The sequence below is a fragment of the Homarus americanus genome, unplaced genomic scaffold (assembly GCF_018991925.1).
Source record: "Homarus americanus isolate GMGI-L3 unplaced genomic scaffold, GMGI_Hamer_2.0 scaffold45698, whole genome shotgun sequence".
NCBI classification, from domain to species: Eukaryota; Metazoa; Arthropoda; class Malacostraca; order Decapoda; family Nephropidae; genus Homarus; species Homarus americanus.
This window is the reverse complement of record NW_024735554.1, coordinates 6,230,504-6,246,126: the sequence shown is the minus strand read 5'-3', so window position 1 is coordinate 6,246,126 and position 15,623 is coordinate 6,230,504. Positions and strand designations below refer to the sequence as shown.

At 40.3% G+C, this 15,623-nt stretch overlaps 1 protein-coding gene across 1 annotated transcript in view; it reads right to left on the bottom strand.

Moving 5' to 3' along the window:
* Positions 1–15,623, bottom strand: part of LOC121871466 (flocculation protein FLO11-like) — a 222,094-nt gene that overhangs the window by 142,294 nt on the left and 64,177 nt on the right. Inside the window, exons 3-5 of the mRNA XM_042373806.1 lie at positions 14,727–14,870; positions 11,435–11,531; positions 6,684–6,848 (exon numbers count right to left, since the gene is read on the bottom strand). Of these exons, the coding sequence (XP_042229740.1) occupies positions 6,684–6,848; positions 11,435–11,531; positions 14,727–14,870 (406 nt within the window). The remainder of the gene's footprint in view (positions 1–6,683; positions 6,849–11,434; positions 11,532–14,726; positions 14,871–15,623) is intronic.

Here is a 15,623-nt window from a genome sequence, read left to right as displayed (position 1 = left end):
TAAACAGGTGGAAACAAGTGCACACAACAACTAAACAGGTGGAAACACGTGCACACACCCTCACAAGAGACAAGATTAAATCCGATATAGAAATAAAATCATCCTCCCTTTTACCCCAAGTTAACTAAATCACGCCTCACTTCCCTTCCTTTCTCACAGCCACCACAACAACTTTACCGGCGCCACAACCGAGTTCATCACCCTCACACAGGTAGGGAGTGCTGACCCAGGCGTGTCTGTCAGCTGCGGCTACAGATTATACCTGATATTTGTTAGAGTCTGACACCTTACCAATCACGGGCCTCAAACAGTCATCACAGCTAAAGAAAACATACAGAATACTTAACTACACAATTGGTGATGTGTAACTTTTGAAAACATTTATTTTTAAAGATTTGTAGCAGCAACGTCACTTAGTTAATTAAACTCAATTTTAACTAATGATTTTAACAATGATTCGTGTGACTTGGATTTTTTTTTCATTAAACATCAAGAGCAGACTGACTTAAAACGACTTATATATGATGATGATGATGATGACCTGCGTGGTGATCGAGGTCGCAGGAAGCAGTAGGCGTGTCACTGAGTCACCCACAAGGGACTCGCTCACTCAGTCGATAGGTAATTGCTCGCCAGATTAACTTTCCCCGCCAACCACCGCTGAACACATGTCTTATAAGGAGTTGTGTGATGATGCTGCTGCTACACTCTCTCCACTACTATCCTTCTCTACCTACATACATACATACATACATACATACATACATACATACACATATACATACATACATCTAAGATAATTATGTCTGCAATAACTACTTCAACGTATGACCCATAGAATAAAAGTTTAAGAAAAAAATTAAATCATAACACATCATCTCAACACTATCTAGTTAAGTTCAAGGGCAAAGGCATGGTATCCATATATTGGTTGGTTGGTCATATGATCTGTCCAGTATCACCTGCCCTTACTGCACCTCCACTACACTAGTCTTAGCGGGTTAGGCGATAAAGACTTAGCTGGTTAAGCGATAAAGAGTGTCTATTGAAGAATGACGATGACAAAGTTTCCTGTGGTTAGAAGAACGACAAAGTTTCCTGTAGTGTTAAAAGAACGATAAAGTTTCCTGTAGTGTTAAAAGAACGACAAAGTTTCCTATAGTGTTAGAAAAACGACAAAGTTTCCTGTAGTGTTAAGAGGACCACATAAAGTTTCCTATGAGTCATGGAGGGTCCCGTGTAGTGCGTATGATATCACGTCTTTAATGTGAGAATTAAAAGTTGCCGTGGTGCAAGAGGGGACAAGTAGTGGTGGGGAGCTGGCTGGGTCCGTCCGGTGTATGGTGGGTCGATAATGTCTGGCGGGGGATGTGTCTGCTTGCTCCCGCCACACCCTTATACCACCATCACTCCTGCCTCACGCACGCGCACACACACAAACAGATAGATAAACACACACACACACACACACACACCTGGTCCACGTGTATCATAATACCTATTCATATGTCAGCAACATCTACACCGGCTACCCAAAGTACAGTCTCACACACTAAACCAACATCACTAAAATCAATTAAATAACTCAGTATGTTAAGGTTATAGAATTTAGTCCACAAAGATACACTGGACAGGGTGTTTGTTTTGTTATTAAAGGGTCGCCATCTTAACTATTTCCTGTTCTTTGGACGGGATGTTCACCCAAATCCTCCTCCATTATAAACGACCTACTGTACTAGATATATATTTTCATTTTTATATAAGAAATGTGTGTTAATTTCATCGTCTTACTTTCAGAGATAAAAAATAATAATTACTAAGTGTTTTGTGTTGAGAGCTCGAAGCGAGGAACGTGGCAGGTGGTGGCAGCGATTTCCTGGTCTACCAGAAGACATAAACAACGGAGCTGGATTTCACAATACAGTTTATTTAATCTGCGTCACCAGTTTGTCTTTGATGATGTTAGATTAAAATCTAGAAAACTAATTCGTTTGATTAACGATGTTTGTATTGTGTGATGACACTTCCTTCTGAGAAGTGAATAATTAATCTCTCAGGAGGTACAACAATAATGTACACAAACATCAACTGTGTACGTCTTCCGTGTCGAGACTCGCTCATCGTTTTCTTTGAAATTTGATGACTGTCTTTACTGTATAAAAGAAAACGACACCGCCCAACTAACCTTTCGAGGAGAACTTCGCTATAACATTGGTGCCTCATTAGGTAATTTTCTCTACAAATTACAAAGGGAAATTATTCCATTATGAATACCACGATGAAATATATGGAATAGTGGCAATACATTTTTTTTTTGGATTTAACTTTAATTCGAAGACTAATGAGAGAGAGAGAGAGAGAGAGAGAGAGAGAGAGAGAGAGAGAGAGAGAGAGATATTAACATGACTAAGGCTGCCGTCTGTGGTTACATAATTTTAAGCATCAGTGGTTAAATGTCAAAAACCTGCGTCACACAACACAAACTTACCATTAATGTACGCATCTATATTACAAGTTATGGCATTATTAGGTATTAAAAGAGTTCTCATTGTCGGAGTAAGTAGTAATAGCATTATTATTCAAGGTTATTACACTCAACTGCTCACACAGAATCATAATATACAAACACTCATGTGGCAGGACTCACTCTACGTCTAACCAAACCTGACAAAATATAAACCATTCCTCAAAGCCCTAAATCATCACACACAGAGTAGTCGAGTCATGCCATATATAGTGTAATGTCACCTAACCTCTTGAAAGGCTTTTTTTTTAATATTTCCATAACTTGAGAACTAAAGACCCCAGTTGTTATTATTATCTATCAGCGCCTTACAGAAGTTATCCTCAGGTGAATCGACTATATTGTTTGTATATCTGCAGTGTCTGTGTATAGGCTGAACCAATATGAATTTATATGGTGATTTAACTGAATAAATATGTATTTCTCTTTTCAAATACATGGGAGTCTAGTTTCGCTTTGTTTCCCACTACAGGAGTATGTACTTAAAGGAAAGGATCAAGACAACAATGTTACAACTACCAAAACAATTAACAGTAGAGGTTTTGCTAGAACGTCTCCAGCACTGCACATTCACTGGAATATCTCATCTATTTCCCTATTTTTTTCCAGTTTTCTGACGAATTACACTCAATAGCGCCACCACCACCACCACGCTCCCTCAATCGGGCATACGAGCGCTTCTGAGGGGGGGGTAAATGTCTTTTCTGATGAATTCTATTGTCTACCAAAAACCAATTTATACCCTCGACTAGCACTCTGTGAAACTCCCTGCATCATTGTGTTTTCCTTATGTCATATAATCTCCATCAGTTCAGATCATCATGTTTCAAATATCTTCAATCACTAATGGCAAACGGGACGCCTCGGTAAGTAGATTTGATAATGATTTCTCCCTGCACTTTGTATTTGTTATATATCTCAGTTTTGCCCAATGACTACAATGAATACATGTTTTAAAAAGTATAGATTACTTTATTGGACTCTTTGTTAAGTCTGTTTTGAAACACTGTCACTACTCGAGGAATATTTCCCCATCTGAACACTCTTTATGCAGGTTTCAATACGCCCAAGAGCTCTACCCTCCCAAGGCGACGCCGTGTGAGCTCAGTGATTGTCGCCTCGTCTGGCTACATTCCAGTGTGAATACGTGAAAACAAAAGCTATACCACGCACCTGGACGAACCCTAAATAGAGTTGACCTTTTACGTTGGGTGTTTTGCCATCTAAAAATAGACTATTCCTTGAAGACTTGAGAGTAAACAGTAAAAATAATAAAAGTTGGTGGAGTAATAGACGAATGAATAAAATTAAAATTAAATAAAACGTAAACATAAGTAAAAAATTTAATTTATAAAACTCCAACATGTGAGTAAAGATGATATTTATAAAGTAACTGAGGCACTAAATAATAATAAATAATAATAATAATAATAATAATAATAATAATAATAATAATAATAAATAGTAATAATCTGATACTATAAATAGAAAGGACAATAAAAACTAAGAGTAATTAAAACCTTTTCATTCTTTCATTACTAAGACTTAACAAGAATCACTGTCAGGGTGTGTGTGAAGGTCTTTGTTGGATGTGTAAATCTGAATCATAATTTCTTAGCCTCGCTTCTTCAATTAAATAAATATTCCAACAGTTTCTGCCATAAACTGTCACGTGTGTCGTCGTTGTTAGTACCAGGTAAAATTTGTTTTGTCCTAAGTCAGCGGGATAAGAATGTGTTAAAAATCTTAATAAGTTTCTTTATCTATTTCCAAAAACAAAGGCAGACAAAACCAACTGTATATGAGGAATGGTGTATTATACAGTAAATGATAATTATGTATTATCTATGTGAAAATGCCGCTTGATAAATACTGATTCTGAGTTTATTTGTTTTAGAGCGCATTTTACAAGAAACTATGAATCAAAATCATTTAAAATCCCCCATTTTTTTTAAGATTTACACTTGATAATGCAGTATTTCATATTAAACCTCTTCTGCAACTGTAATCAACGTATATCATTCAGCAACATGTACTGTACAGGATCACAGAACTCTCCCGGCAAAGGTGACCTCTGTGTTGTGCCTCACAATGTACCACATGAACCACCCCGTCACGGCTATCCCGACACTCAGCCAGTTGGCAGGTGATACAATAACACGGTTGTTTACTGACATCGTAACGAGGTGACAATTTACATTCATGAACGTCATTTTCATAATTACTTGGGGTGGGGTGAGGGGGGATGGAGTGAGGGGGGGTGGAGTGAGGAGGGGGTGGTGTGAGGAGGGGGAGGGGTGGGAAGCTTCACGGTCGTCTCGGTTACCGTCCCTCCGCCCTTCCTCCCCTGTAGATTCGCCAGATATAATCTCATCTATTCCCTCCAAGGGTGGCAGGTGAACCGGTACCCAAAAAATTAAGAAAACTGGTGAAGTGGAAACCGCGGAAAAATATAAATTAATTTTGCTCACGACTACTGAAACTCACCCCCTGTGATGCCCCAGGAGAGGACAGACCAAAAGAATAAACAAACAAACTTTACATTCTTAAAACATTATGGAATATTTCCTAACAAATCTACGAAAATAAGAGAATATTTTTTTTTCATAATCAGCAACATTTACCTAACCTAACCAAACCCAATCAGTGTATCCAGATCTTCCCTTGGTTATATTACTTGTACACTCACGATAGTACATAATAAAATGTGAGGCTTAATGACACAGTTATAGACAGTACTAAGTAAACAAAATTTTCCTCACCCATAAAAAGCCTTTTCCCGCTTCAACGTTGGGTGACCTGAATCAAGAGCGAACACAACACCTTCCCTTCATACCCTATATCAATTCATCATTCATTCATTCATTCTTCCTGATGCGGTATTCCCCTTCACACAAGCCAGCCATCATTAACACCTCCTTCCTCAAAGCCACTCGACACTATGGTCTATAAGCTTTCATGCTGGGGGGTGGGGGGGGGGTCATTCTTAAGCTTACACACTCTTCTATCTCCCCCTCATTATTTGTTCATTCCCCTTCACTTTGTCTGACACCATACAGTCCATCACGTTATAGACAAAGTACCCCTAACTCTCTCTTCTGTTATACTTCCCATTTACGCTATTCTCTTCATCTTCCTTTTGTTTTATTTCTCTTTTCTCTCATATTATCACCTCTTTCGTTCCTGCTGTAGCTACTGGTTCTCTCACCCTGTTTAATTCTCTCCCCTTAACAGCTTCATGTTCTCTTTAAAACAACGTAACAGCCTTTCTCTTCACATTTCCTCTGCAATTATTCTCCTATCTCTTTACCTTCTTACGAGTAATTAATTTTCACCACTATGTCTAGACAAATGGAATACAGCTGATGTGGCCGGAGGAGGAGGTTTCTGCCTTGGTCAACACTCACCTCCGCTACTGTGTGTGATAAACCATGGTAAGGTCATTGCCGACTATTGTACAGTCAGTTAAAAAAAAACTATCTCCACTTAGGGTAATCGATGAATTTCGGAATGAACACTAGACTCCTGTTGTCTCGGTCGGGTTGCCAAAATCCTTCGTCCATTGTGTCATTTTTTTCAACACAATTTTGTATCGATCGTTCATTATTTACTGACTGTACATGGAAGACACTGAAACAGCTAAGTACCTGTATCACCTTTTTTTCTGATGAGACTACAAGAAAGGCTAAAATATAATGGAATCACTTTAGTTCTATGCTGAGACGAGCAGAGACCCCAAGACCAGCATATCCTTGTTAAAATACCATAGCATTGTGATCCAGTGAGAGAATTTTATATATATATAATCCCATAATCTTTAAATTTCATAAATTTGAAAATAAATGTAAAACTAAAAAAAAATATTGGAGGAAAGAAAATATGAACATGCCAATGCAGACTGGGAAACACACCATTCATTCTTTGTATTACCTTGTCTACATACATACAGCTGGCACTTCAGGCTGTTCCAATATCGACAATCGCATCCAATACTGCACTCACTTATTGGAGGGCGTACAAGGAGAGAACTCGGTTTTCCACTCAGTCGGATATCGAATCCAGGAGCCTTGGGTTGAATGGTGCGATAGAAGGAAAAAAAAAAGAGAGAAGGTAAAGTGAAAGCACATGGAGAGAGAGAGAGAGAGAGAGAGAGACTTACCGTCGTTGTGGGTGAGGTAGGCGTAGACCACGTTGACGGCGGCCTCCGGACTGAGGGTGTCCCACAGTCCGTCACACGCCAGAATCAGGAAGTCCTCGTCGCCTTCGATCTCCAGGGACTTGATGTCGCATTCAGACGACACGTACGGTTTGTATTCCCGGTCACCTGTCGGCCAAAAGACATTAACATTAATATGGTACTAAACTAACCTAACCTAACCTAACCTAACCTAACCTAACCTTAAACTGAAGAAAATCACCACTTTAATTATTACATGAACTGTATTAAGGCTCATTTATACCTTTAACCATAATAGCGACTTACTGATGGACTCTACATGAAAAACTACTCACACAACCACGCTACAGCCATTAACCAGCTACAGGAGCCACAGGCAGCCCTTCCCCCCCATACACAGCTCTTTATTAATGACATTATATTAATCACCAAAATTATGACTTAAACACAGATTAGAATAAAGATCGTAACTCAACTCCTAAACTGTGACTGTTAGTAAATTATCTGTAAATTATATATAAAAACTCTTTTATATCTACAAGTATGTATAAGGCACAACTTCAGCTCCACTAGAGGAAAATCCCGTCCCAACTTCCAGAAAATTATATTGATGTTTTTTACTGTCCTCCTTCCCCTTCACTCATACTAACATTGAACGAAGTGTCAGTGTGAGCAGTAACAACAAACAGGAAAAATTCGAAGGAAAAAAAGTGCCGGTAAAAGAGGATTTGTTTAACATTTTAAGTGTCCACCAACTGGCTCCTGTGTACAAAAGAGTGGAGGGAGCACATGACTGTAATAATAACAAGCAGGAAACATGAAGCAACAGACCTGTGTATACTGACTGCCCTTGCTCTGTATTTCTTCATTAGGGTGATGTAAACATAAAGAGTGTAGGGTAGAAATAACACTGACACATCACCAGTCACTCTCCCCTCACAGTTTTACTCAGCGGACTTACATCAATCACAAAAGCCAATATCGGTCTAATATCAGCGAGAAACTCGGATTATTTGAAAATTCCTGATGGTGATGACAATAAAGTATTAAAAGTTCTATTAAATACTATTGGGCAACTTATTTCGATAGATTTATAATATTATGTAACGTTTAACAAAAAGCAGAGGCGCCCTAACACCCAGTGACCAGGGCCTCTATTGGTAAAACTTGTGACCCAAGTTAAAGAAAGGCTCTCACTCTACAGTACTATCAGTCATGCTCCAAATTTTACCGAGAATGGAGCATTGTTCAAGAGCCGATCAATCACCCGACCCCCCAATAAGTACATTGTGTTTGAAGACCCCGCTTTCTAAACTGCGTGTTAACAATAAATGGGCGAACCGCGATACTGGATACTCTGAGAGCTGAATCCTACACTTTCTCACCTAACGACCGTGTGTACCCGAACCTGCAACGTCTAATTTACAAGGCTAACACTCGTCTGTGCAGTATTGATCTTGACTCTCCTCTGAATTACATAAGAAAAGCGTCACACTGTTCTGTTGAAGGTAAACACCTATTACGAAGTTCATATTGCTACAGTAAACATTATCCTAACACCCTTCAAAAATGGTGAAAACATATAATTTCTAACTTTCTTAATTTCTCTTCTTACTTCCTCTCTTTGACTCCAGGGAACCGTTACTACCAGTCACGTAGCTGTTAATGTTCCCATTGGGCAAAGAATAGTGGGCTTGTAAGTCGTGGGCAATTTGCAGATTATGTATCTCTTAGGCGAGGTCAGGGTGTCCCTTGAATGGGCGTTAAGACAGTTATTTCTTGTATACTTTACCGGCGTGAGGAGTTACTAGTCACGAAATGCCAGCCCTTCAAGCCTGAGCCGATCACGAGAGGAGAGTGAGAAGAATATAAGGTAAACATACACATGAGCTTCATAATTCAAATATCCCATGACGTGATTATCATAATTATATAAAAAAAACTCCTCACCGCCACGCACAGCATCCTGGTGAATCTTAAGCTCGGGGCAATAACGTTCCGAGACATATGGGACAAGATAATAGACAAAAAATTAACTACTTGATGAACAAACTCACAGGTAAAATATCGCATATAAAACAAACGCAGGATACGAAATATTTACTTTAGCTAAAAAGATGTTTGTTGACAGCGGCCTCACCCAAATGGTAAAACGGGGAATTCTAATAGTCTTTGAATTTTACTGTACAGTATTGTCATTCAGCTTTACACCTGCATAATTCGCAAAGGTTAATTTTAATTCCCTGAGTGAGAAAAAAAAATAACGCACATTGACTTACACACTGAATTATAAGAACATAAGGTCTTAGTCGAATGAGAGGATTAGCAACACTATACTGTGCATGGGAAAAACATATAAATACAAGAACATAATGAACGTGAACTATGGGGCTAAAAAAAATTCAAATAACTCATCCTGAATATTATTGTTTGGATACTGGTCACAAAGAGGTAGTTAATGTTAGATGGCGGATATTTGCAGCAGTCAAACTCCCAATCATTATTTTGATTGAACAATACTGCCGACGTATATCTCACATGTTCATAATATATTCAATTAAAGTGAAGGGAAAAATCTATTAAATCCCAATGAACGACTCGAGTCTCCAAATTTATGATGGCAGAATGCTCCCCTCCCCCTTACCCCACCAGACAAGGCCCGAGACATGAAAAACACAAACAAAAAGTTTACACCTCTACAAACTATTGCTACTAAACCCACCACCAAATCACACCCAAAAGATACGTACACGACTTAACCTGTAACACAACCGTGAATGTTCAGGCAGTTACCCAGTCCGTCTGAGACTACTATCATAAAATTGGTCCTGACGTTAATAGAGGAGAAATAGACCCGACACCTGATCACTTGTTTTTTTTTCTTGTAACCCCCAGGAAGTATATTACTCACACACAGATGGTGATAAAAAAGGATTGAGATGTTCCAAAAAATAGTGTGATGAAGGATGGCAGGTGGACACTACGACTGGGGGAGGAAGACTGATAGCTACATATACTGTACTGTGAAGAGTTCCCAGGAGTTGGGGAGAGTAACGGCCAGCCAGAAGTTTGCTGAACTGGGGAAGCACTGAAGCTAAAACTGTTGTCGTAATTTTCCAAAGCACAGGAGGTTTGTTGGGAGGTGGGGGGGGGGAGAGACAAGGAATTCACTAGGCTCAGGATGTTGGGGGTAACATAAAAGTAGAATTATTGTTTGTTGGTTTGTTTGTGTGTGTGTGTGTGTGTGTGTGTGTGTGTGTGTGTGTGTGTGTGTACACCTCAATCCTTTTGTATAAAGCTAATTGTCAAATATATCATGTCCGAAAAAGAAAGTGAAAATAATTAAAGAAAACACGAGCCCAAAAAGTCAAAAAGCAAGAAGAAATAATGTCTTCTGACCACCAAAACAAACTGAGGGTCATTTATCAAAGATGCCTCCAACACGTGACATGAAACTCCTCACTCAGCCATCTAGCCATGACCTGAATTAACTGGGAGGGAAGATGAGGTTGAAGTGTTATGTCACAAGGAGGACCTAAACCCCGGTTGAGGAAGACACTTAATGCGTGTCCTGTTGTTGTCGTCTAAATTACTAAGTCAATTAATGTTCCTCCTCTCCGAAATCTTTACAGAAAACGAATTGCTCTTAGAGAAAACGTGAGGGGGAGGAGGAGGAGGAGGAGTAACTGTCTTAAATTCGTCTTATGTGCTTGGCTTGGAGAAAACAGTGGCAGATTTTATTCGAGTACTCTACTATATTTCATTAATCTTACAAAAAATGGTGGACTAACATAGCGTTTTAAACTCCGAGTAAAATAATAACTTGAATTCATATTAAATCCAGCCATATTGTTTTTTATATTAAATAGTGACAAAAAAGTTTCAGGTGAAAATAATTATAACCTCATAAGTCAACAAACACATCACCTTGACACTAATTAAAACATCAATTGCAGGTATACAGACTTTCACCTGTTCATGGATGGTTGCTTGAACGTGTTGCCGTGTTCAACTCTCTTTCCACTGACGCACCTGCCGAATGACTCCCCGTGTGAGGAACCAAGCTTTCTTCATGACGCATCATAATATATCCATGACGCACCATAATATACCCATGACGCACCATAACTTCCCCCATAACGCACCATAACTTCCCCCATAACGCACCATAACTTCCCCCATAACGCACCATAACTTCCCCTATGAACGCGCCCCCCCCCCCACATAATTCTCAGTAAAACACATGGACCCCACAACGACGCAACAAAACTCTTAAAAGGCATAATGACTCCTTGTTGATGCTCCTGTGGCCCACCCAAACACCCCACCAGCCCCAACACACAGTATAAGTGCTCTTAGTTTATACAGGTAGGCAGGATACACAAATAATAATGGAGAACGGAGGGGGAAGGGGGTGGGGACGAGTAGGGACAGAGAGAATGGGAGGTAGTAAAGGATAGAGGAAAGAAGGAGAGGGAAGGGGAGGGGAGAAAGGAGGGGGGAGAGGGAAGAGGGGAGGGAAGGGAAGAGAGGGAAGAGGGAGAGGGGAAGGGAAGGAAGAGGAAGGGAAGAAGAAAGGGAGAGGGGAATGGGAAGTGGAATAATGAGAAGACAAGGAGAGGGAAAATAGGAAGAAAATGAAAGGTGGGATGTTAAGAAAAGGAGAGGAGGAATGGTAGGAAGAGGTGAGGAAATGTGAGGTAGCAAGCAAGGAAAGATGTGAGGGTACTGACCTATCGCCCTGGAGACGGCGAGCTGGCCCAGGACCCGCCAGGTGCCTTGGATGTTGATGACACAACCACCCAGCTCCTCCACACGCTCACGTTCCACCTGTGAACAAACACAACACTAATGAACAGTTTCCTGACAGGTAACTGACAACACAGTAAACAATAAACAAAAACACTTGTAATAGGCACTGGAGTGGTTAATTGTTACTAATACTTAAAAAAATATCAAGCAAGTTCAAAATACTAGAATATTACAGACACATTACTGGTGATTATTGGCCATGTTGGCTGGCGAGTGTTAGTGGCCACACCATCATTAACGAGAGTAATATGTAGAGGGTTTTATGGAGTTTACTATTCCAAAAAGTTAAACTGTATTCATACTATACAACGCAGATATTACGAGCTCATTTCATTAATAAAACTTAAAGAATTTCTTACATAAATATTACCTGTTATGATGGAATCAAAATTTATTTTGCCTAATCTGTTCAACAACATTTTTGCCATCTTTTCAGGTATATTCTTGCTAGAGACTACTTCTGATATAAACACAGTAAATATTAGCCTTGGTACATTAGCCATTAAAATATGAGCCTATGAACCTGTTGAACAGGTCCAGCGCCAAGAGTTTATCAGGACAGGTTCTGGAAAACAGGGAAGGAACACAGTACTGGTTCCCTTACTCCCCCTTCCTCACCCAGCACTTTGATATAAGAGTATAAGAGAGAGAATAAAATAAACAGCAGTATATTTCAAGACAGTACGTAACCATACCATTAACGCACAGTGGCGACCCTCTCCGAGGAGCCAGGACGACCAAAAACTATTACACATGATCGACCAATTAGGGAAATTGCCCAGGAAGAAGGCAGCTTTTACCGCATATCGTACATTTCTGGTAAAAGTGTTTATATATAAGGCTATAATAGTATCCCTATGTGAATATATTTTCATAACGTGCTCATAAACTGTATTTTATGTGGACACAAATGTTGGGCCTGAGGGTGAATTGAACCTTTATTTCTCTATATGCCGTAGTGTGTGTGGTCACCCTAGTTGAGGCTCTCAGCTGCAGGTAGTCCCGTCACGGTGCCCCGCTGCACCTACTGTGTGCGTAGCTTCAATGATTAGCCTTTAGGTAGCTACGTGATAATTAAATAAGAATATGGAGGGCACTGGGGATAGAGGTAGTGAGATAAAGAGTTCTTACGTTCACTAACAACAGATGGGGGAGGGAGGCTTGTGCACCATCCCCGGCAAAGTGGAGAGCATTATTTTCACTGTAGTTTATTTTATCGCCCCATAGCAAGTAGGCTGAGGAGCGAAGGTTTGGGATATAGAAAACGAAGACAATTCAGAGTCTACTCATAAATGGGGAGACTTTAGTAAATCTTTGTTATGGAATTCGTCCCACAAGTAACTGGTCACAGGTTCGACTCCCTACTACTGGGTTCACTGCTTGTACACTAGCCCTTCTCCACGCTGCAATAACCGAGTTCATTATTGTTTGAGCTTGTCAATGGTGAAACATCCCCACATTTACATTACCTACATGCAACATATACTCTTAAGCTATTTTTCAGCCTCCCATTCAATCTGCACGTATGGCCTGCACGTATGGCCACCACCCCTTCATTCTACATGCATGGTCACATTAATTCTGCACGCATGGCCACACATTAATTCTGCACACATGGCCACCCCTTCATTCTGCACGCATGGCCACCCCTTCATTCTGCACGCATGGCCACCCCTTCATTCTGCACGCATGGCCACCCCTTCATTCTGCACGCATGGCCACCCCTTCATTCTGCACGCACGGCACCCCTTCATCTGCACACATGGCCACCCCTTCATTCCGTATACATGGCCACATTCATTCTGTACACATGGCTACACATTCACTCTCTGAGCTGGTTATGTTGATGAAGTTTAAACATTCACTAATTCACTCTACCAAAACGTTAAGTCGACGGTCATTCCCGAAACAAGACACTGGGTCCCTTCACTCTAAATACCAGACTCACTCTACAAATATCTCACACTCACTCTACTCGAGGGTGTATCTGGTCGTGGTGAGTGAGAGGCAGGTACATAGGATGAATAAGAGACGACTAGAGACCGAGTGCCAGAGACAGCTTGTGTGACTCAGCTAGGAACACTTGAGAAGTAGCTACACCAAATAATATTACAACGTGAACGTTATTCTCCTCCAGGTTTCGTGTTATGTGTTTATACGATAGGAATTACATTTAATACCCGTACTTAATAATTGTGATTTCAGTCATATAGGTTTGTAATGTTTATGTACCAAATTTGAATACACGTCGTGATCACCAAGAGCATTTAACATAAACACGCCGACCACAGTACTGGGCCTGGCGTGTGGTGTGGCGTTCTTCACACTCTCATCCCCCGAGGTAACCTTCAGTCACCCTCAAAATCAAATCAACCAGAGAAAACGGAATTACTGCTCCGTTTTCTCCACGACCGCTCCTCCAGCCTCGCCAATTCCGGGCCATGTAATCCTATGAATAATAATAAGCAAACAATGAATGTTAATTGGAGGTTCATAAATATGTGGATTAACTGACCCTAAATTACCATACGACAAAGTTAATAATTATCATTCCTGGAAAAGGCAATTCTGGGGTAAGCGCCACGAGGCCCAGCTTACTGTGAGAAGGGGGGAGGCAGGCAGATGTGTGATCAATTCTTCGACGGATGTGATGGCTAGCTGAGCACACCTGCATCCCTAACTACCGCTACGTTCCTACAGTACACCTCTCTGACCTACCAACCACTGCCATCCATCCATTTACCTCCTCAAATTAGTCCATTTCTGAAACCCTCGTCACCACAACACAAACACTGGTTCATTACACAGTTAGTAACGCACTTAAGTATATAACATTTTGCTATCATCTACTAATTAATGTCGCCTCTCATTCATGATAAAACAACCGCATAGTACTTATACACTTAGGGTAGGCTTCTCAAACGTTCGCCAGACTTATGTTCGTCGCAATTGTCTAAATAAAAACGCGCCTGGCAGAAAATTTCTCAGTGTATTTTTATTTATTAGTCAAGTATTCATTACGTAGAACATAAACAATGCTGAAACCTTTAGGAATCAGACCCTTGAATAACAAAGGTTTAAAATTATACAGTACGATAATTTACACACAGATTGTATCGAGTTGCTGAGAGAGCTTAAAGGAAAAGTTACTTGGTAGAATCAGCTGAACCAAGTAAACAGACTTAATGGCAGAGAAGCTGTGATGTAACGTACCGGGAGCTCGGGCTTGTGAGGCTCCACCATCCTGACGGGGTTGCGGCGCCGGACAAGGAGCGCCTGAGAGTCGCCCAACCAGGCCACCACCAGCCGCTTCTCCCGCACCAGCGCCACCACTGCTGTTGTCCCTCCCTTCAGTTTCTGTAACACATGAAAAAACACGTTATAGCTATATACAGTTGTGAAGTTTTTATTAACAAACATAATGAAACATACACCAAACAGTTTCTCTAACACACAAGAACATGTACTCTTAATACACACGAGTACATAGACCACGTATCTGTTACACATACAATGAGAGAGCTTGATATGTGTTACGTAAAATATCCGTGTAACAAAAATGTACAGTCAAAGAAAAAAAGTCGTGTTACACTCCTCCCTCGAGCGTTATGTTCCGAAAACCGTGACGAAGAATGTGGGTAAAGTGGCAGTGAAGCTTCCAGGTTCGATTCTGAAAGAGGAACTTACCAAAATTCTTTATCATGAGTTTCAGAACATAAGACACGGTAAGTGTAACGCGACTGTTTCCTTTGACTGTATATAATGTTAACACGAAGTGAAGTGGTAACCGCTTTACAAATATAAACATACACACTATATATTATATCATATTAACTACAACCACCAGTGGAATAAATTGTCCAACGACCTTAACATCTGACTTAAGTGAAGCAACAAATGCTAAAGATTTCTTCCTCTACTTCCCATGGTCCCGTGTAAGAAGTTTTATAGAAATGGCCAAAGTAGAAATCAACTTAGTGTGGGATAATGTCGTGTACAAGACTTATGATCGCAGAACACACACAATGCCTCAACTGACGCAGTGTCGTAAAGTTATAACTCCAGATATTATAAAAAAAAGTACGACAGAAAACAACTGCGACCTCATTA